Source organism: Aulonocara sp. 'chitande type north' Nkhata Bay, linkage group LG1 (genome assembly GCF_057382095.1).
Source record: "Aulonocara sp. 'chitande type north' Nkhata Bay isolate Kocher_YH1m ecotype deep benthic linkage group LG1, A_spYH_male_GT1.1, whole genome shotgun sequence".
Taxonomy (NCBI): Eukaryota; Metazoa; Chordata; class Actinopteri; order Cichliformes; family Cichlidae; genus Aulonocara; species Aulonocara sp. 'chitande type north' Nkhata Bay.
In genome coordinates this window covers 34,347,808-34,368,940 of record NC_141344.1, presented here as the reverse complement: position 1 = coordinate 34,368,940, position 21,133 = coordinate 34,347,808, and the positions used below count along the sequence as shown (strand labels likewise).

At 39.8% G+C, this 21,133-nt stretch overlaps 1 protein-coding gene and 1 long non-coding RNA gene across 2 annotated transcripts; one reads left to right on the top strand and one right to left on the bottom strand.

Moving 5' to 3' along the window:
- Positions 1 to 1,509: 1,509 nt before the first annotated feature.
- Positions 1,510 to 16,558, bottom strand: LOC147339425 (uncharacterized). The gene is made up of 3 exons (XR_015130290.1): positions 16,469 to 16,558; positions 2,887 to 3,019; positions 1,510 to 2,444 (listed from the first exon to the last, which is right to left on the bottom strand). It is a non-coding gene; the product is annotated as an uncharacterized LOC147339425 (long non-coding RNA).
- Positions 16,559 to 16,850: 292 nt separating this feature from the next.
- On the top strand, positions 16,851 to 20,572 carry htatip2 (HIV-1 Tat interactive protein 2). Its single transcript, XM_086294406.1, has 6 exons — positions 16,851 to 17,233; positions 17,578 to 17,767; positions 17,857 to 17,964; positions 18,467 to 18,604; positions 18,684 to 18,745; positions 19,596 to 20,572. Exons 1-6 carry the CDS (start codon positions 17,109 to 17,111, stop codon positions 19,810 to 19,812), a joined length of 840 nt encoding a protein of 279 aa, XP_086150532.1. The 5' UTR covers positions 16,851 to 17,108; the 3' UTR covers positions 19,813 to 20,572.
- Positions 20,573 to 21,133: the final 561 nt, after the last annotated feature.

The window sequence follows — 21,133 nt, the reverse complement described above, 5'->3', positions numbered from 1 at the left end:
TTCATGATCACACAAACAGTAGGGTAAACTATATATCAAGCCATTCAGCAAAACTGTTCCCAATGTCACCAGACCTTGTATCTGCTAAAAGACATTTGGAAGTAAACAAACTGATGGATGACTGAAGCTCAGAAGTTAAGGACACTTGCTGTATATTCATTTTACAGTAATATGCTGTAATATTTAGCTACATACTTGATACAGTTAAATTAACAGCTTGACATGACAACGTTCATATTGTCATATATTTTTGTACAGCACATGCTTAGAATGCTCTTTTTTTCCTAATTACTGGACTAAAACTTTGGACATGTTTAGATGAGATCATTTGAAATGTGGTGGCAGATATGACTTAGAAAACTGATGAAGCAGTTGAACATTTTTCTGAATGTTCTGAATTAGCTCATAGACTGAAGATTTAACACTTGATAATTCTACAAAACTTTGTTCTAATAAATATTTTAAAAGTAGAAAGTTACACAGTAGAATAAATCAACTTCAATAAAACAAATATAGTATATGAAGTGCCCTGGCTTTTGTGACTTCATCTAAACTAAATTAAAAAGAATACCGTACTGTGTGTTGTGCTGAGAGGCCAAAGTGTGACTTGAAAATTAGAAATGTTTGTCTTCACTGGACCTTTGACTCCTAAGTTGAAAAATGGAGTGGAATTACTTTTTAAAATCAAACTTGTTGTCATTTTTTCCTGGAATAGCTGTAAACTCTGTATGTTAGCTGTATAAATCAACCCCATGGGCCAAAATAGTACTGTTCAATATCAATGTTTTACAGTAATTCATGTAGTATTTCTGCAACAGTCACAGACATGGAAGAACCACTGAGGATAACTTTGGGGAATTATTACTCCTATGCTATGTTTAAAGGATGGTTAAGAGTATAAGGCTGTAACATTAAGTAAGGAAAACTATCACAGTAATATTGCCCCTCACCGTATAAGGCTAGTTGAAATGCTGCTTTGCACAAGCTTGGTGCCTGATAAGCTTTCACACTAGACTGGACTGTTTAAACATTGAAATCTGTTAGCTGTAGCACATCACCCACACAAAAACCCTGGCATCTAGACTTTAAGCTCATGGCTCCACACACATAAGAAACTGGGGAGTGAGGGGTAAGCCTTTCCCTGGAACCTACAGGTGGATGCCTGGGCTGAAATAGGCATCAGCACAGACATGTGATGGGAGAGATGGGATCACCAGATTAGGAGGATATGTGGATCTATGGCATAAGTGAGGTGTGTAAGCATGTATGGTGCACTGCAGCTCAAGTCACTTGCCTAAAGTAGCTTTGCTCCATTTCTCCAACTTTCAGTTTATATTGATTGCCTGAATTAAATACAGGAAGAGGAATGCTCTTACCCTGAGTGGGTGAAAACAGCAGTGTATATCCAGAAAACAGGGCTGAAACCCCAGTGTCATCAAAGCTGGTCAGTTTTTGGTACAGTAGAAAGATGAGTATTGACACTGAGTAGAATAAATAATAAGCCAGATATTTGTTTAGTTCCCATTGTTTTTAATAAAATAACTTTGTACTCTGTTAAGTTTTCACGTTCCATATACCAGAAAGTCCCACTTTCTCTAACACAGCCTCCTCTATCGAGCTCTGGGAAAAGCAGGAGGAGCATCACTTATCCCAACATATGGTCCCGTGATCCCTTCTCCCTGATCTGTCGACAGCATCTGTTGCCAAGTGCATAACACAGACAGAAATTACAAACATTGTGTAGATGACACCAGGAGAAGACCAGGGGAGCACTCAGAGTTGGAAGCAAAGGTACGGAGAGGGCACGGGGCTGGTGGCCACTGGAGTAAGGTGGGGGTGTGTGTGAGGGCACCAGGAGGGCGTAAATAGAAAGGCATAGAATACAGTCATTACCCACCCAGGGCTATTCCTCTCTGGCCCATTAGCTGCTGGCGGCCGTGACCAATTGGGTTTTGTCGCTCCTAGCAGGGTCATCCAGTGGTGGTCTGGGCCTTTTCTATAATGGACGCTCACTCAGCCGTCCTCACACAAAACCTTTAAGAGGGAAAGAAATTCTCTCCCTGACTCCCTCTCCTCTCCCTCTCAGTTTAAAAGGAGCCAGTCAGGCAAGAAAGCGAAAGAGTGAAAAGTGATCATGAAAGGAGATTTGTTACAATGCGAGACGTGCAGGGAAGTGATCGTTTAGCCACACGTGGGTTGAAGGGGGACTCCATGGCGGTGGGTCTTGTTAACCCTCTTGACTTGTATGCCAGAAACCACATCAAATTGCTCTGCGCCTCAAAGTCTGCGGACGTGGTTCCTTGTGGGATAAGCTCACAACTTCACAACCTAGCGGCGTGTGTAATTTTCAAAGAGGAAAGGAGGACTTTGAATAGGTCATTGCAGATTATCCAGTGTGCATGAACACAGCACCTTGAACTTCGATGGTTAAAGCGAAGTTCGGTCTTTAAAAGAATCAGAAAAGATTACGAGTCAGTGGAAGAAACACAAATTCCTAGACATTGCCTTAACAGAATCATTGCCTTGAATTATCTTCATCATCGACACACTGCCACTTGAAAACCTGAAACATCTACTTTGTGGAAATCTGTATGAAACTCTCATCTTCATGGGTGAAAACCCCCCAAAACATCATAAGACTCTCCAGGCAAGATGTGGAAATGGGATATTCACACAGAGTGATATTTAATTGTGTGAACATAAATGCATATTGCATCTCATGGGATGTGCATCTGTCTGTGTGTGGGTGTTTTGGTTTTTTATGTTTTGTTTTTTGTCCAGTCCCAAGCTGAATAAAAGGCCAGTTAGCCACCTAGCGGGCTGCTAATTCTCCATGTCAAATACAATAGCTGCAATTATATGGTAATCAGTGTTGGTGGCTCATACCTTTCTGCTGCTTTTCTGCGAGTGTGTGTCTGGTCGAGCTGCTCCTCAGGGAGACGGTTAGTCACGGCTTATTATTGACCCATTAGACACCCGTCCCACTGCCAGAAAGAAACCAGTCAGCTCACAGGCCGTGCTGCATTTGCGGAACAATAACAGAGGGGAGAGTGAAAATAAAGTTAATCATTTTGTTATCTGTGGACAAATTGAACATGTCGCTGCCAGAGATGATTCTTTTAGAGGCACCATATCCAAAGTTTTGTATGCTTTCATTAAAAACTAACAAACTAATGACTTTAGAAGTCATAATGCTAGACTTTAGGCTCTTTTCCAGCCTGCACTAATGCATAATGAATTATTTGTGCTGGTAAAGAACAGAGGAGACTTTTCAAATCAGAACATACTAAAACTCCATGACCATATAGTAATAATGTAGCTTGATAAATCTAAATATATTAGCTGTCTAAAACTTTAGGAACTTTATGAAAAATATTCCCATGAAACATCTTAGTTATAGTTACATTTTACGTACACACCAGTCCTCCAACTCACAGTGTTGCTGCAAATAAAAATGAGCAGTTACTCTGTTTTATTTTGGAACCATTGAGTACATTTTTGCTGCTTTTTTTGTTGTATACACTGGAGAACAAACTTTACAAGTCAAAAAGAGATTATTATACAAAGGAGACTCATAACATGACACAAGCTTGTGAAGATATTCTCTCTCAAAACACATCCTCGTGTCTTTGTTGCTTCTTCTCTTCGTCCCATAATCGGCAACTGTGTTGTTTTGATATAATCCTCCAGATCTGTCAACTCAAAAGCTTGCCCTCTGCCCCACCCATCCGTCCATCCCCTCACCCCGCAACACACCCACACAGACCCCTCTGCCACCTCCTCAGCGGTCTCCACCCCTCCAAAGCAAAGCTCTCTTTGTTAACCTAATGTGCTTTTACCAGTTGCTTTCTGCCAGGGAGACATCTGCTGTGTGCAACCAGTCAATATTGTGAGGACAGTTCAAAGCAGCCAGTTCATTATCTGTGTCAGCTTAACAACCCGAAGGTAGCGGTCTAAGGGACACAAGGAGGAGGTGGTGGTGGAGGGGGAGGAGGGTGAAGGGTGAAGGGGGGGTACAATGTGTGAGGACACAATAGACTCCTCATTAACCAGTGATTTATCATGATGGGATGCCCGGTTCAACCTTTGCCCCCCCTCCCTCTTCGTGCACACACCTCTAGCACCCCTAGAAAAAGATTCCTATTGTTGGAAAAAGGGAAAAGAGGAATGTGAAAGTTGGGCTGAAAGCAAAATGATACAGTTAAAAAGTCAAATGAAAAGTTAAGGTGGGAAAGCATCCTGCATTGCTAAACTGTGCTCTTTTGAGCATGTCTAAGGTTAAAGAGTCAGAGAAGACCAACAGTCTAACTTATGAGCTTATCACATTTTTTTAAACAAATAAAAACAGACAAAGCCGATAGTTTCTCCGTTACATTTTTCAGTCTTCCCACTTAGATCTGAAACATTTAAACACACTTTAAAGTTTGAGACTTCTTTGATTGCCAAATTCTCTAATCCTGACAACTTAAGAGAGAGCCCAGAGGCCTGAAAAGTCAACTTTATTAAACATCACATGCTATATGACTCACACCGTAAAAAATTTGCCTTGCAACATACACACCCCTCCCTTTTCTGATTTCAGGCTATATGAAAGTCAAATCTCTCGGTCATGATGATATCATACATGTCAGAAAGCCTCTAAAGATGCTCCATGCATGCATATGCAGAGAGATCATAGTCCATCCTCGGCCGCTCTGCCCTCACACAGACGGAGCCTCCCTTTGCACATAAAGGCTGTATAATGAGCGTTTAATGTATGGCTTCTCAAAACGTGAGAGAAAAAGAATATTTAGCGTGGCCCATGTGGTGGTTTTGTAAAGCTGCTGCATGAAGGAACACACCCCTTTTCACTTTCTACTTTTCCATCCTTTCCATGCAAACCCCCTCTCTCTCCACCCCTCCCTCCCTTTCTGAATCCATTTGCCTAAATCAATCCCGCAGGAGGCGGTCGTGGATAATGTACCAGCCAGGGTTTGTAAACCGTTTTGTTAACAATGCATTTTGAAAAGAAAAGAAAAAGGAGGAGAGAGATAAAGCGAGACGGAGAGAGTGAGAGAAGGAGACAGGGGGAAATGGGCAGAAGGGTGCTGAAAAAGGAACAGTTGGGTGGGTGTGGTGCACTGGGCTGCTTCGGACAGGCCCTGCCGACTGGTGACACCCCTGTCCCATCTCCTCCTCCCTCAGCTAAAGCCTGCATCCGCCTAATTCGGCCCCAGTCCTCGCTTTAGTCACACCACCTGCTTTCACCATTCTTCACTAACTACACATCCACCCATCGACTGACGCGTTGAACACACAGAATAAACTCCTGTGAGTCAGCCTAAACCTCCTTTTTTATGTATTTATAACACATGTTACACAAGCAGCAGACTGATAGGCCCAGTGTAATAATAGTGATAAAAAATAAGCTGTGAAAGGTGATCAGCTCCTCAATTCCAGTGCATCATTTTTTGTTCGTTTTTTAGAGGGAACAAGGGAACACCTGAATACTCTGGAAAGTTTCATGTGATCATGCAGACAGTGAGAGGACAATCATACTTTTAAACTCAGCATCTTTTCCATTTTTATATTATCATTTGTGTATATTTATTTATTAAGCCTGCCACATCAAAACTGTCAAGATATTTGACATCCATAATTGAAAGCTTTCAAACTTTCCTTGCAAAAAGCACATGATCTAAACAGTCTGGTTTTGTGTGTGAAATTGTATGTGAGCCACTTTGTCACTTTTTAATGTTGTCTCTGTTCACTGCCACACTGGAGTGTAACATCAAGAAGCCATGGACATCACAAAACATTGCGTTTCCCCCTTGAGTTGCTCTCTTAGGCCTTCACTGCAGCCACCTTCAGTTGCTGCTTGTTTGTGGGTCTCTCTGCATTTGGCTTGATCCTCACTGACTGACTTGAGAGCTGAAGAAAAACACATTTCTTTGCCCTAAGAACTGTTGGGTTACTTTTGCCGTATGCTTAGGGTCAATGACTGGCAGTGGCTCAGGTGCTAGGGTGGGTCATCTGCTTATCAGAAGACAGGTCGATCTCACCCCAGCTTCTCCTGTGCATGTGTTGACATATCCTTGGGCAAGTATCTGAATGCCATGTTGCCCCTGATGCATCCATCGGACTGTGAGTCAGAATGTTAGGTAAAACTGCTTAGGTATAGGCAAAAGCATGTTATGACTCTGTGTGTGATTGGGTGAATGAGACTGTAGTAGAAAGGCACTACATAAGTACCAGTTCATCATTATCCATTTGCACTGTAAATAATGGCAAAATATCGTAATAATATCAAAGTAACATCAAATGAACTGCTAATTAGGATGAAAACAAACCGATCAACACATTTAAGCCCAATCACAAAAGCATCTTGCAAAACAAACAGACAAACCAGAAAGGGAGGCACAATTGTCCTCAAAACTGTACCAATTATATATTTTTGGCAACCGATCAGTACTATTACAGGCTTTGCAACAGTTGAGAGGGGAATGTGGACAAAGCTGCTGAAGCTTTTTCAGTCCCTGCCGCATCAAATTACATATTAGTTAAAAGCTGTTCAAATATCGTGCAAAGCAGATCAGAGTTTTAATTCAGATAACTCCAGGTTTGGCAAACATTCAACATATTATCACTGACAAGACTGAAAGGGTTGTCTCTGTGAGCTGTGTTAGCAAGGGGTCATCTGCTTCAGTACAAGTTAGTAGTGACATATCCTATCAGCTGGGACCTGTTTCTCAATGTTCTCTTTGCCCAACTACTTTGCCTATCAAAGAGCCTTTCAGTCTGAGGACGCCTGAGCCAGTTTAACATCATATTCCCTTAGGATCCCTCAGATACCCACCAAAGCACCCATTACTGGATCATAAGCTTCAGAATCAGGCAACACTGGACAGGAATCCCCAGCAGAGTCCTGTGGATCTGTGCTGATTTGCAACATAAGCCCCCCTGTGATTGCCCATTACCCCCTGTCCCAACTGACAGTGGCTAGTAGGGTAGCATGTGTAGGTCCAACCAGCTACTGTGCTTTCCCATTGAAGGTTTGCTACCATTACTTCCCCTAATTGGCTGTGAGGGGTATTAGTAGAGGTTGTGCCTTTGGGGAATTGATACTGACATCTGAACTGATGTCCACTTAAAATGAAGATGATGTTGAGTCATAGTGTGCTAACAGAAGAATATTCCCTTGGGATGCAGCTTAGGGTCTGATGATTGATGGGATATTCTAATACAAGCCCCCTTTGTCAAAACTGATTTTATGTTTGCTTCATTTTCCGTGTTCCTTACAAAAGCTAAAATCTTCACTTTACTGTTTTTCTTAGATTACCTCTAACCATATAAAAGTAACCCAGGTGTGTGAGAAATTCTGGACAGATTTAAAAATGTTTCTGCTTAATAAACAGCCATTTGATAAACTCAATTATGATGGATATAAAATATGCACCCAGCATTTGGAACATTTTTTGTGTTTGTGTAGGGACAGCTTTGTCGCAGGAACCAACTATGATGTGTGACATTGCATGCTGGGATACTATGCTAAATTTTACAAACTAGCATAATGTCCTTTTCTTGTGAAATTTAAAATAAGCTCTCTAAATTCAGTAGTAAACAGCTTTATGATGTCATTTCCTATTGCCTCTCTGTTTGCTTGGGAAACTCACATTTTTAAGCAATTAGGTAAAAATAAATACTCCATTATATATCCATCTGATATAAGCAAACTTTTAGATTGTTTTCTTCTTTCTTCTTTTTGATTTGCACAAACATTTTATGGTCCAAAGTTTGAACATATATAATAAATGCTGTGATTTTTTATTTTTTTGATTTTTTATTTTTTAATTGGCCGTTGACCCATCTTTGGGTCATTTTTTCACACATTGAAATCTGAAGTAATGGTTGAACATGAACATCTCAAAAACTATTAAAGCTAAAAGCCAGAAATTTTCACCGGCCCTTTGTACCATCAAAAGTAGCATCTGAATACTCGAGAAGTTTGTTTAATTTAAATTAGACTATCTGTTAATATTTCCGTTTGCTCAATTCAACATGAAAGTTGAGCAACAATAACATTTTTTTTCCTTCTGTGTTACAAGAATTTCATGTTAAAAATATTGTGTTTTATTTCTGCATTTTTGTGAAATATAATGATTCAGAAATTGTCACTAGTTATTAGTGTATGATCAAACATGGGATTTTATATGAGTGCTGAAAATTATTTTATATTTTAACCTCGGAGGGAGACAGACAAAGTTAGACCAGCCTTTTTACAATGAAGGAGAGTTCTACAACAAAAAAGCTGGACAATTTGTACAAAAAACTCCACTGTCTCAGTATTACTACATGGAAACGTGTCTGGTTTCCTGTGCACACACAGGTCAGGGGATGCACATGATGGTATTGTCCAAAACAGATTTCTCGCAATAATCTTACTCCTGCTTTCTTACAAACTGAAAAGCATGCAAGGCACTTTTTTTTTTTATAGGACTTTGGCAGAAGCGTCAGATACCTGATCTGCTAACACTTTGTAAGCGCACCAGAGGCCACAACAGGCCCACTTGGAGCCACCCACAGTCAGAACTAGTATGACACATGAGCCAAGGGGCTCACAGTTTTTCTGCATGATGTCTGCAGATCAGAGGACACCAACACTGAGTGTGGTCCATCAACAGGTCTTCCTAATCAACCTCAGAGACCCCAGTCTTTTAGCCGCCAACTCTCAACATCTCTCGCTGTGTTTACACACACTGATTAGTTTGGTAAGTGCACAGAATGTCCCAAGGATGGTGATCTCTGAATCAATGTGCCCCTCAGTCCCATCCTTTATCTTTGCATCCCTCTGTCACAAAAGCTAGAGATCCTCTTGGAATCGGTGAGAGAAATTAGGGGATCAGAGTCGGCCTACTCTTGGGCAAACAGAGTGAACTAATGGACCAGCCGCTTTCTCCTCCCCTCAAATTATTAGTGCAGTGAGGGAATGTAGCCAGTCCAGTCATGATGTTAATGCTAAAGCTCACTAATCCCTTACACACACATTGGCTTCGCACTTGCCTTGATACACACATGGCTACTGGGTAATCAGCCCACCACCCATGCAGTGGGAGAGGATGGGAGAGTGCAAGACAGCCAAGGAAGCCAAGCGACTGAAAAATGTAGGTTTGAGAGATGTGGGGGAAATTCCCAAAAAAGGGGGATAACTTGTGGTCCACAACATTTTGGGGGTGGGGGACGTCTACAGGAATGCTAAGGTAACCTGTTATTGACCATTTAACATCTTTCCCCTCCTCTTTAGCAGTACATCACTGCTGAAGCTATCTCTTTTGGGTTCAGGTTAGCAACAGCTGGCTTGAGAAGTATATGTTAATGCCACTGTTTGGGAGGAGTACTTTGGGCTTATGAGGGATTAGCACTTGTTGGCCAGCCCTTACTCCCTGCCGAGCGAGCACGCTAATACAGGTGTTAGTAAACTGGCATTAGACTCCAGCTAATTAGCTTCCATTCAGCAAGTGATTGTCCAGCTAGCTCTGTCATTTGTCGTGGTGTTTGCTCATCGGCAGGGAGGTCTCTGTGCTGTGGTGGGTCTGCCATGATCCAGCATGATCTCCCTTTTTCCCTCCCTTTAAACCACCACAAGACAGCATGGCCCATCCAAAGGAGAAATTCAGGCAGTTTTATAAGACGCTAAGATAGAGAAACAGAGGGGAGGACAGAGTTTGACAGCATGAGTTTGGTAAAGCACGAGTTTGACAATGCTTCTTTTTCTTCACATTTTACCTTCCCTTCGCACTATGCCAGCATATCCTACCAGTAAAAACAGAGCATATGAAAATGTATATGAGTCACTTTGAAGACAACTCTGAAGTGAGTGCACCTGGAAAAACCACCAATCACATAGCTTATGCACACTACAGTAACTGCAGTAGGTTAAAGCTGAAACAGGGAACGTGATGGATGCATAGAATTTGGATCATATTTGTAACTTTTACTATTCTAACTTTTTATTTCCAAGTAAGTTTTGTCTAACCTGGAGATTTCTATCATCTTACTACATGACCAGACCCTTAATTTAAATTACAGTACTGATATGTAAAGCAATATATATGCATATAGTCTAGTCTATGAATATAAATGTATGGGAGCAACCCATTACACATAGTTTTAAATTGTTGTGAATTGTGATTTCGACCCTGAATTGGACAAGCGCTTTGGGTGCCTTGAAAAGCGCTATATAAATGCAATCCATTATTATTATTATTATTATTATTATTATTATTATTATTATTATTAAGCGTAATTTTGGGGATGAATGAATTTTTGGATATACGACAGTGTGCAAATACAAGGCTGAATTTCATTCATGGCACTACTTTTAAAAGCATGACTATGTCAAGATAACATGTTTTATTAGTGATCATGTAGTTTAAGCAAATACAATCCTACAAGGTTCAAAAGAAGTTGAAAATCACATCACCTGCAACTATTTGGCGACTTTATATTTTCTCTTCCAAAGATAAAGTTGTAATTTGTACAAAACATTAAAAATGTGGTAGGCTAGCTCAATAGGCTTATTACCATAAAAGCCTCATGTCTGCGTGTGTGATATACAAAATAATTAACTGATTAAGAATACAGGAGAGGGACAGGAATCGAAAGATAGGTATTACGTGCCCTTCACTGTTGCTTCATGTGGGAAAGAGACTAAAGGTTAGTTGGCTGACATTCCCGAATCCAATCTGCCGGGGATGTCGGCAGTTCAAAGGAGTCATTAGGCTTCATCCGTCCTGCCACAAAAGGGAGATTTAAGACAGCAAATAGATCTGATAGTGAAAACTCAAAGCCAAACACAGATATCCTCTAAGAGGCTTTGGTGTATTATGCTATTATTACATACAAGACCAAATAGATTTAACAGTTTCAAGTTTAATTTTCTCCTGGGAAAAATCCCATCCTATGATCATCTGTCTTTTTCATGTTAACTAATATTGAGAAAAAAAAAGGCAAATAGAAAATGTCAGTGACAGTCAATTACAATTTGCTATTTCAGTGAGTTCTGGAGGTTAGACACTCAAATAAATCCACATCTCAATTAATTATACATTTGGAATGCATTAAATATTGGAAAAGGGTTAGTAAACCCTAGCTAATATACGTGCAACAAGGGAAAAGGAAGGCCCTACCAGTTAGCTGTCTGACTTTAACAAAGCCAGACTCGTGAAATGGGCTCAAAGGCCAATACACATCCATTCAGACAAAGGCAGCAGAAAACATTTGGTAAGGAAACAACTTTTAGTAAATGGGAATGGAAATGTTGACCAAAAGGCACAATACTGCATATCAGCAGATTACTGACAAAAAAAAATCTGAAATAAATAATATAACCTGAAAATAAAATTGGAAATAAATATAAAAGTGCATTTGGTATCAGCCTTGCTCTTTAAAGTATTGAAAATTATGTCTTTTAAAAAAATCATAGGACTATCTTTCTGCACCTTTCTGCCTTTTTATGTCTCTTTATGACATCTCAATCCCAGCATATGGCAATAGCACCATTTGTTTATTATTTGAAAAATGTTATTATTAATTATTAGCTAAATGAATGCTTACTAGATATACTATATTGTTTCAACTGTATTGTTGAAACAATACAATATAGGCTAAAAACATTATAAAAATGAATGCAATCGCTGCTCATGGTTCTGTTTATGCTACACGCACGCATGCATACAGTCCACTATTTGTTATTTTTTTCCAGCAAACCCTGACAGACAAGCAGATGCAAAACCTCTCAGGTTAATTAGCCAAAAGCTCAGACCCTTTTGGCAGTTACCTCATAACTTCACTGTTAACATTCAGTTTCAGCACTGGCAGACTTGGAAACATGGCCTCGTGCTTCAAGCAATGTGAGACACTTTGATGTTCAAAGGTCCAGATAAATCATGTTGTTGTCTTGTTTAAACCTAGATTTCATACAGTGAAGTCTGTTTTCAGAGAAGATAATAGATTTTGCGATTTGTCTTATTTAAGTGCAAAAAGATGCAAAGTAAAGATATACAGTTTTAAGACAGCAGTAACCAGCAGGTCAGCCAGATGTGCATGGGCAATCTTAACTCTACCTGCTGGGAGCTGCTAGGTCCCCCAGACTCCTTAGGATCATCTATTGAAAAACACAGATAATCTGTTTGCTCTTCTAATGAGCTCATTGTTCCGTAAAGAAGGAAAAAGCAGGTGTCATTGCTGCTTAGCTGTGGCTCTTTGAGCAGGAAAGCTCCTCTGAGTCCAGCTGATACCTTGATTTGGCTCAAACATATTGCTAATGTCTGAGCCTGCAACAAAGCCAAGCCTGAAGAAGACTGGGCCTTTATCTTTCTATGCCATTATTTTTAAAACTTAAAACTGATCAGATGATTTGATGGCAGGTCTGACCAAAGTGCAAAACATGTGTAGTGACAAAACACTGTCGATTAATAAAATCAATGAATCAACTGGGGAGAAAGAAAATCCATATGATTTTTTTAACTAATGACACTGACCAGTAACAAGGTCACTTTAGGCATCCTAAAGTATTCATGGATATATTATAATTTGGACCACAGAACACAGTGGAGATGATTTCCCATTGAAATGCATGGCAACAAATGAATGTAAGGTCAGCAAAAAGACAAAAGACACATTTTTTCACTACTGTTAACATTATTAGACGCCGCAACATCTGATGGCAACAGTCGGCTTTAATGATGGAACTTCACTCACATTTCTCCCTCACAGACGCACCATATATATCACTGAACCCTCCATCTTGATTAGACAGTGCCTTTCTAATTGAGCTAATCCCCCACTTCAGTTTGAGCGCTGTCCCCTGAGGTCTGACCCTCCACTCTGGCTGCCTCCTGCTCTCACTGTCTCAGCTCTCAGCTTAAAACTCCCATCCCCTCTGAGGCTCATGTGTAAAGCTGTTTATTGAGAGACAATGGGCAGCAGATTGTGCTGTCAGGCTCCATTAATTACCATCATTAGCATCACACTCCAGAGTCTGTGGAACTCGGGCCTTAAGCCTTAAGCCGTGTTGGTGTACAGATTGTGTGTGTGTGTGTGTCTGTATGTGACGTGTATATGCAGGCATGCATGTATGCGCTTTTTATTTGTCTTAATTGGTTGTATCACTTGTTTTATTTGCTTCAAAGAAATATACATTTCAGAAAATACACACACACACAAAATCTTAACTATAATTAGATATGTTCATTTTAGTTTGGTGTTCAGGGGTTCAATCATATGTCAGCAGTTAACACTTTGAAATGAAACTTTTAAAACATTGTATTTTCTACAGAAGATTACTTTTTACGATATTTAAATTGCACTCTGAAGCTGAAGTGTTGGCAGACTTCAGATAAGTTCAGTTTGATGTAAGCATTGCAGATGTTTTATGTGACACCTGCAGGCTCAAACAGTTATATTATATCTCATTTTGAACACAAATAAAATGTATATGAGGTGAAAACTGTAGTTTCCTAACTGCATAAGCCAAAAAAGTCTTTAAATATTTCTGGCCAACCAAATTTTCTACCTTCATCTAAAGTCAAAATAAAAAATTGAGAATTTGGGTATTAATTTAAGTACTGACATCAATGGCTAGGGGCCATTATATAACATAGAGCATAATAAATCATGATGCTTACCCACCAACTATTGTAAAAGTTAGTTTTGCACAACAATGTTTTTGTTAACATTGCATAACAAACCTGTTATGCACTGTTGGGTAAATGATATAACTGTAAAGTAAAACAAACAACTGATGGAAAACCAACTCTTTATGATCCATATGTCCTTTTAGAGACTAATCAATGGTCAAATGCAATTGACCACTGACCACCATTGGTATTTTCACCTCCAACGGCGGAGTTCTAAAAGGAAATTGAACCACGTATCTGCCACGCACCCACCGAGGCATAAGCCTTCTTACTCCAACTTCCTGTCTGATCAATGTGAGAGACAATGACTCAACAGGTGCGACAGACAGGAGCCCAGCAGCAGCTTTCTTCCCTGCCGCTAGCTCCAATTAGCACCCGTGGCTAAGGAACAAAGAGGCGACATTTCATTTCAGCAGAGTGCCAGTTTAAGGCCTCTTCTCTCAACCTCAGCCTCTTTTCTTTCTGTCTCTTACTGCTGACATCTTTAAAGGATCATCCCTGGCTCCATCATATTCTATTAGATTGGGTCGATGCCTTGTGTTCAAAGTGGCAGGAGTGTTAAAAACATGGGGTGTTGATGAATTCATTGCATGTGACTGGACTTGCTTTCTTTGTGTGGAGGTTTTGACTAATGAAACCCCCTGAAGATCTGATAAAAGGCAAAGACATTTTTTAAGGTTTGGTCCAACTCTGGAACCACGCTGGATTTCTTCACCATAGACTAAAGTGTTGCTTTTCCCTACAACTTCCACTTTTTGGAGAAGAGACCTGGTGTATTATATTTCAGTTACAATTTTTCCCCCTGATTCACAGCACTTGCTGTGTAAATACCTTTGACCGATGTAAGAATACACGTAGTGGAGAAGAGTTTAGCTTTGATGGGTTGAGCAGGTGACCCATATGCTACAAGGCTAATGCAGAGCCTTATAGGTTCAAATCTACCCCAAGGCCCTTTACTGCATATCTTCCCCCTGCCCCTCTTCTTCTGTCTTAACCTCCTAAGACCTGAACTCTTTCTTGGCATGCATTTTTAATTTCTCTTTACTATTTTGGCTGATTGGGAGCTGATGAATGTAAAAACAAAGAATTACCTGATTTTTTTAACCTGATTTTTGTTTCTGAGAAAAATGAGATCCATATATGTGGACATTTGTTTTAAATTTTGATAGAACAGTGGCAGTATAATGTCCTTGTAAGTTGATATCAGGCCCTTGTAGAGCAAAATTTTGTATTTTGGTATAGACAACCCAAAATGTGATGTCCACGTATGTGGACGCCAGGTCCTAGGAGGTGAAGGTTTCTTTTAACCTATTTTTCCTCTAAAGCACTGGCACGACATGAGGTTGAACATTTTGTAAGCATATTTTCTATGTAACTTTCTATGCTTTTCAACAGCATGAGCTACTCTAACTGAGCGATTACAAGTGTGTTCAGCTCCAGTTAAATAGTCATTTACCTATGTATAGCTTACTGGTCTAGGGCTAACATAGGTCTAATTGACCGTTTTTGGTCTTTTATGGTGTTCTGTTAATGGGTGGGATATTTTAGAGAGCAAATGAACATTTTGTGCTCAGAGTTGATGTGTTACAAGCATGAAAATGGGGAAGCTGAAGGATTTGAGTGAGTTTGACATGGCTAGCCGACTGGGTCAGAAACTAAATTAAACCTGGGTCTAGCTCAGAGGGATGGTGGGAGTGTCTAAGTGTTTCAAGAATCCCTCTTTGACTCTGAACTACAACAAAACGATCTCATGTGTTTTACAATTGGGTGTAAAGTCTGGAATAACTTTTCCACTGTGATTGATCAGAGAGAAATCCAAAAAGTGGATGAGTTTAGATATCTGGGTGTCATCTTAGGTTCCCATCTTAATTTTAAAACTTTTAAAACAGGAAAGATATCCAGAACCATTAAGATCAACATAAACTGTTCCCGTTGTATAATGCAACGATGGTCTTGTCCTAGAGTTAGTGAGCAGAATGATTCTAAAAGCCAGCAGTAACAAGAAGAGTAGCTCATGGAGACCGCGAACTACCAAAAGAAAACATCATTTGGTCAATCCTCATTCTCACTCAAAGGTCCTCAGATTATTGGAACAGTTTACCATCTGCAATAAAAAATGTTTAACAGATCCTAGAGTTTTTAATTCCCAGGTGAAACAATAGCTGAAACAAAAACAAATCTCTGGACACTGATGTAAACCAGCCTGCTTTGCTGTGGCTGAATAACACGATACATCGCCATGTATCCCCCGTTATTAGGTATAGTAACTCTGAGTGTGTGTGTGTGTGTGTGTGTGTGTGTGTGTGTGTGTGTGTATTTGTGGACAGATTCGTTTTATTTCTGCTGTATTTTTAAAAAAAAAAGTCCAAACACAGACTGGGTTTTCTAGCCTTTAGCTAGAAGACCTTTGTGGAACTCGGGCCACAAACGGTTGGATTGTTTTATCATATAACATTGTCTTATGTGCTGTCCTTAATTAAATAAACTTAACTAACTAGCTGCAGACCAGTCCTTGTTCAGTACATAAAGCAGCAAAAATGGATACATGAGCATCAGAACTGGACCATGGAGCAAAAGAAGGTGGTGGCCTGGTTTGATGAATCATGTTTTCTCTAATGTCACATGGATGGCCGCGTGCATGTATGTCACTTAACTGGGAAACGCCTGGCACCAGGACGCACAATGGGAAGAAGGCATGTTGGCAGAGGCAGGGTGTTGCTTTGGGCAATGTTCTGCTGGGATACCTTGGGTACTGCCATCCATGTGGATGTACTTTGACACGTTGCACCTACCTAAGTCCTGCAGAGCATCTACACCCTTTCATGGAAATGATATTCCTGCCCTTGGCTGTGGCCTCTTTCAGCAGGATACTTCTCTCTGCTACACAGCAAAAATATGATGCTGATGCGATTAACATCAGCATCAACTAATTAACATTAGTTTACCAAGAGCTTGAAAACGTTGAATGTCACACCCTTAAACTGTACACCTCCAGTTTCTGCAGCATAAACCGCTTTACTGTGCGGGGCAATGCAAAGACACACTTTTGTCGCAAAACCAACAACAACAAACAAACACACACACACACGTCATGGTATAGGAGATATAAAGATTGTGCACAAACTAACAGCTGGATGCATTACAAATCGCTAGAGCGCATGCGCATGCGCTGTCCGTAAAGCGTTGTCTGCGGTGGAGCTGAGCGAGGCGTGTTTATACCACCCCTTTGGTTTGCTTATATATCATGCTACAGTTTAATACAAACATAAAGTTAGTAGTCTAGTGTGAGTTGGTTTCGTGTATTAACCTGTCAGCGGCACGCTGTCGTTTCAAATTTCTTCCTCGGCCTATCAACGAAGCAGGAAGACATCCGTTTGTGTAACTATGAAGCAACCAGGAAGTGTTGCAGCACTTTAATCGTTGCTATCAGCGATGCCTGTTATTAAACTGCTGTGCTCCACCCTGGGGAAGACGTTAGGATTTTTCACTGTCCTGGTTGTTTTCATCGCAGCGACCTTAAATTATTTCGAAGATTCCGAAACGGTTAAATACACGAGGTAATGACACGCACTCGTCTTTGTTAACGTTACCGAATTTATACTCAAAACCGAGCTGTACATACATGCTAAATATACCACTGTCAGATCGGTCAAGCCAAACTCCATTTGGGAGTAGATGAATTTAAAGTGATCTTTCCTCTTGGTAGTCGCAGTCCCCTTAACACCGATTTCTGAATTCCGTAAATTTAGCACAAATAATCATAACTGGTAGTCACTATTAACCAGTATTTAATACTTTGTTTCACCCTCGATTATAGCTGTCCACCGAGGTGCTAAACGGTACTGTTCAGATTTACATGTGCATTAAACGCGTGATATTTACATGACTCTGTTGTTAACAGTATGGCTGAGGACATCAAGACCCTAGAGGAAAACTTCAGGCAGCAGAACAAAAGCTGTTTCATCCTAGGCGCTTCAGGGGAAACTGGCAAGCAGTTGCTTCAAGAGCTGCTGGAGCATAATATCTTCTCTAAGATTACTCTTATTGGAAGGAGGCAGCTCACCTTTGAGGGCAAAACTTATGAAAACCTGGTTAGTGGGCTGATCAGTTGACCAAACCTGCAATAATAAGGCCCGTAAAAAATTTTTTTTTTCTTAAGCACTGTTTTCTGTGGCCCCAGGTCCAAGAGGTGGTCGACTTTGAGAAGCTTGATGATTATGCTGCTGCCTTCCAGGGCCATGATGTTGGATACTGCTGTCTGGGAACAACCAGAGCTAAAGCAGGAGCTGTGAGTGGTCTCAATCCAACACGGGAACTTGACAACCAAATGATAAGATTTTACTGTTTCACTGTGGCTGTCGGCCATAGCCAAACCTTAGTTTGTGAACAGTAACTATGACTCAACAGTAACAATAACTGAGCCGTTTCACCCACATTAATTTGGCTAACATTTCCATTAACACAGCTAATAAATTGACAAGGCTCATGGGCTGTTTTATAGACACTAGCTTATTTTGTAATATCTTTTATGCCACTAAGTTATAAAACATTGCTTTGAGGTAATTTAGAAGCAGCAATGTTATTACATATCATGTCTCTCAGAGCACTTCTAAATCATGGAGGTATTATTTGGCTACAATGACTTATTTAAGAGCTCCTAATGAAAAATACTTACCCATATTATACATATGGAAATGATATACATCAGTGACAATCACCAAAGTTAAAATGTAAAAAATGTTGGTCTTTTTTGGGGGTCCTATTTCATTAACTGCATTCTTCTGTTTCAGGAAGGATTCGTCAGAGTTGATCATGACTATGTTCTAAAATCAGCTGAGCTCGCCAAGGCTGGAGGCTGTACACAGTTCCACCTGGAGTCTTCCAGGGGAGCAGATAAAAAAAGCGGCTTCCTTTACCTCAAAGTCAAAGTATGTTATTGACTTAACATCCTGAAATTTCCTTAGCTAAACTTTCTTGGAGTCCTAAAATTAATGACTGTTCTTCCAGGGACAAGTAGAGGCAGACATCGAGGCCCTTGGTTTTGACAGATTCGCCATTTACAGACCAGGGTGAGTGATCTCACTTAGAACCTCTTTTCAAAAAGAAGCAAGACGCTGTGTAAAAAATGTAAACAGGAGCAGGATGGAGTGCTTTTTAAACCATCAATTTATTTGAAAATAGCACATAGCCCCCCAAAATTACACGAGTCATCACAAAACAAACCCTCTTTCTTAGAAACTAGATTGTACTGGCTGTTACAGAGCCTGTAAATATACACTCACAAGACATTTTATTAGGTACATTTAACTGCTCAACTTAGCATCAGAATGAGGACGAAAGGTAAATTGAGTATGAACATGGCTGTTTGTACAAACTTGTCTGAGTATTTCAGAAACTGAGGTCTTAGTTCACACAAGCTCACCAAAGCTGGATAATGGAAGATGGGAAAAATTAGTCTTTATTTCTACTGTGACATTTTTCATCGCATAAACAAGATGAAATCATGGACCCTTCCTGCCTTGTATTAAAAAATAATAACTAAAGGTCTAAAGGCCAAAGTGAGTACAACCAGGTATCAGCGAGGTATACCTAGTAAATAGGCTGCTGCAAATTACATGAATTGAAGGGATGAGGAACACCTACCTAGAAAATATACAGGGCTGTGGCTGCATAGAGTTGATTAGAACAATAAAAAAGTAAAATCTGGGATGATCATTCTCTAAAAGAAGAGTCGTGTGTGACTTCTGCTAATGTGGCAACAACTTAGGGAAACTCACAATGAACATGGCACAGTGTGACTTTTCTGTAATTAAACTCTTGTAAATTCATTCTTCTGAAGTTGAAGTGGCATTTCATCAGTCAGTGTGATCTAACCAAATACAATCTCTCAGTCTCACCTTTTGTACTTCTCCTCCGCAGGGTTTTGTTGGTGGATAGGCAGGAGAGTCGTCTCACTGAGTGGATGGCGAGGAAGTTCTTTAGCGCCGTTTCTGCTGTGGGATATAGATCCATGTCTGTCCCAATCCAAGAGGTGGCCAAAGCAATGGTGTCAAACACTGTGCTTCAGCCCGAGCAGAAGATGGAGATCCTGGAGAATAAAGACATCGCCACTCTGGGGAAAAGTACAGGGAAATAAGAGAGCAGGAAAATTTACAGGGGTGGGAAAAAACATGTTCAGTTTGCACTCAAACTTTCAGAGAGACACATAAACCTTTACATTTGACAGGAGACACCTGTGATGCTGTGAATAACCTAAGTGGGTGGTTATCTATAATTCATCTGTATTTAAAAAAAATCATCTGTGTTTAAAAAATATTTGGGGTGTCTCTATATTTTCAAGTCCTATAAACTTGTAAGAAATTGAAGCCAAGTAACTTTCCAAAAGTATAAAAAACTCAAAGGTGTGTATGAGAAGTTGCTTAAAGATAAATATTAACTTTAGTTTCTTTTTTATTTAAGGAAATGTTATTATATCCTCGAATGCCCATCAAACCAACATCATGGCGTTTTGCAGTTGTCAGAAATCCAAAGGTTTTTGTCTTTAAAGAAGTGAAAAAGAAGTAGTAGTGCCAGGCCTTTCAGTCTTCATCATTTGTGCTCCAACATATTAACCACTGCCTTAAAGTAAACGTTTACTGAACACTAGATTGAGATAATGACATTTAACCTGTTCATTAAATTATAATACAAATGTAACTATGTGTGTTTAATTCAGGGAAATGTTTCCATATCTGCAGGATGAATGTATGGATCAATGTAAAGATATCTTGTGTGCATAGGCTTTACTTTGCACACACCAAGATCCCAATGTGTGATGCATGTATTACAATTTCTGTACTGGAGGTGCTGCATAATTGTCATATTTACAATAAATGTACTCATGACAGTTTATACAACACGTCTCATTTACCTGCTCTCTCAGTTTTTTCTATTTCTAATTTCTTTCTAATATTAGTAGATGACCTGCTCTACCTCCTGACCCCCAGGCAAAAACTGCTTATTAAAAACAAATGATCCGCAAATTGATTTAATGTAATGAATCCACAAAACCAGTTTACCTCTTTGTGTGCTTTTGTACAACTCCAGGGTTTCTCCACACCTCTATTATTAGTGCAGTGTATTTTCCAAGAAACAGAAAGGTAAAATCTGTGTTTGTTCTTTTTCCTGCATTTTTTTATAGACATTTTCTTTTTGCCGCATAATAAATGTCATATTCTTGATTTTAACAGTACAATGCAATATCACATGTTTATTTTTATATGCAAAGTGATCTTTAACAGATATATTTTGCATACTGAATTTTGTTTCACAAGTGTTAGAATTGAAAGTTGCAGATTTATTTGAAGTTGATAAAGCAGGTGATACCCCCACTTCCCTTTTTAAGAGACACTAACTTCATTTGAACATGCGTGACAGAGCGGTGTCACTGTCACGTCTTAGGTCTATCTCAGTTTTCG

Bases quoted from the DNA above. Each gene is read 5' to 3' on its own strand.
- htatip2 (XM_086294406.1), top strand. From the start codon at position 17,109: ATGCCTGTTATTAAACTGCTGTGCTCCACCCTGGGGAAGACGTTAGGA. The intron at 17,965-18,466 runs GTGAGTGGTCTC...CTTCTGTTTCAG, and splicing joins CCAGAGCTAAAGCAGGAGCT to GAAGGATTCGTCAGAGTTGA. The intron at 18,605-18,683 runs GTATGTTATTGA...CTGTTCTTCCAG, and splicing joins TCCTTTACCTCAAAGTCAAA to GGACAAGTAGAGGCAGACAT.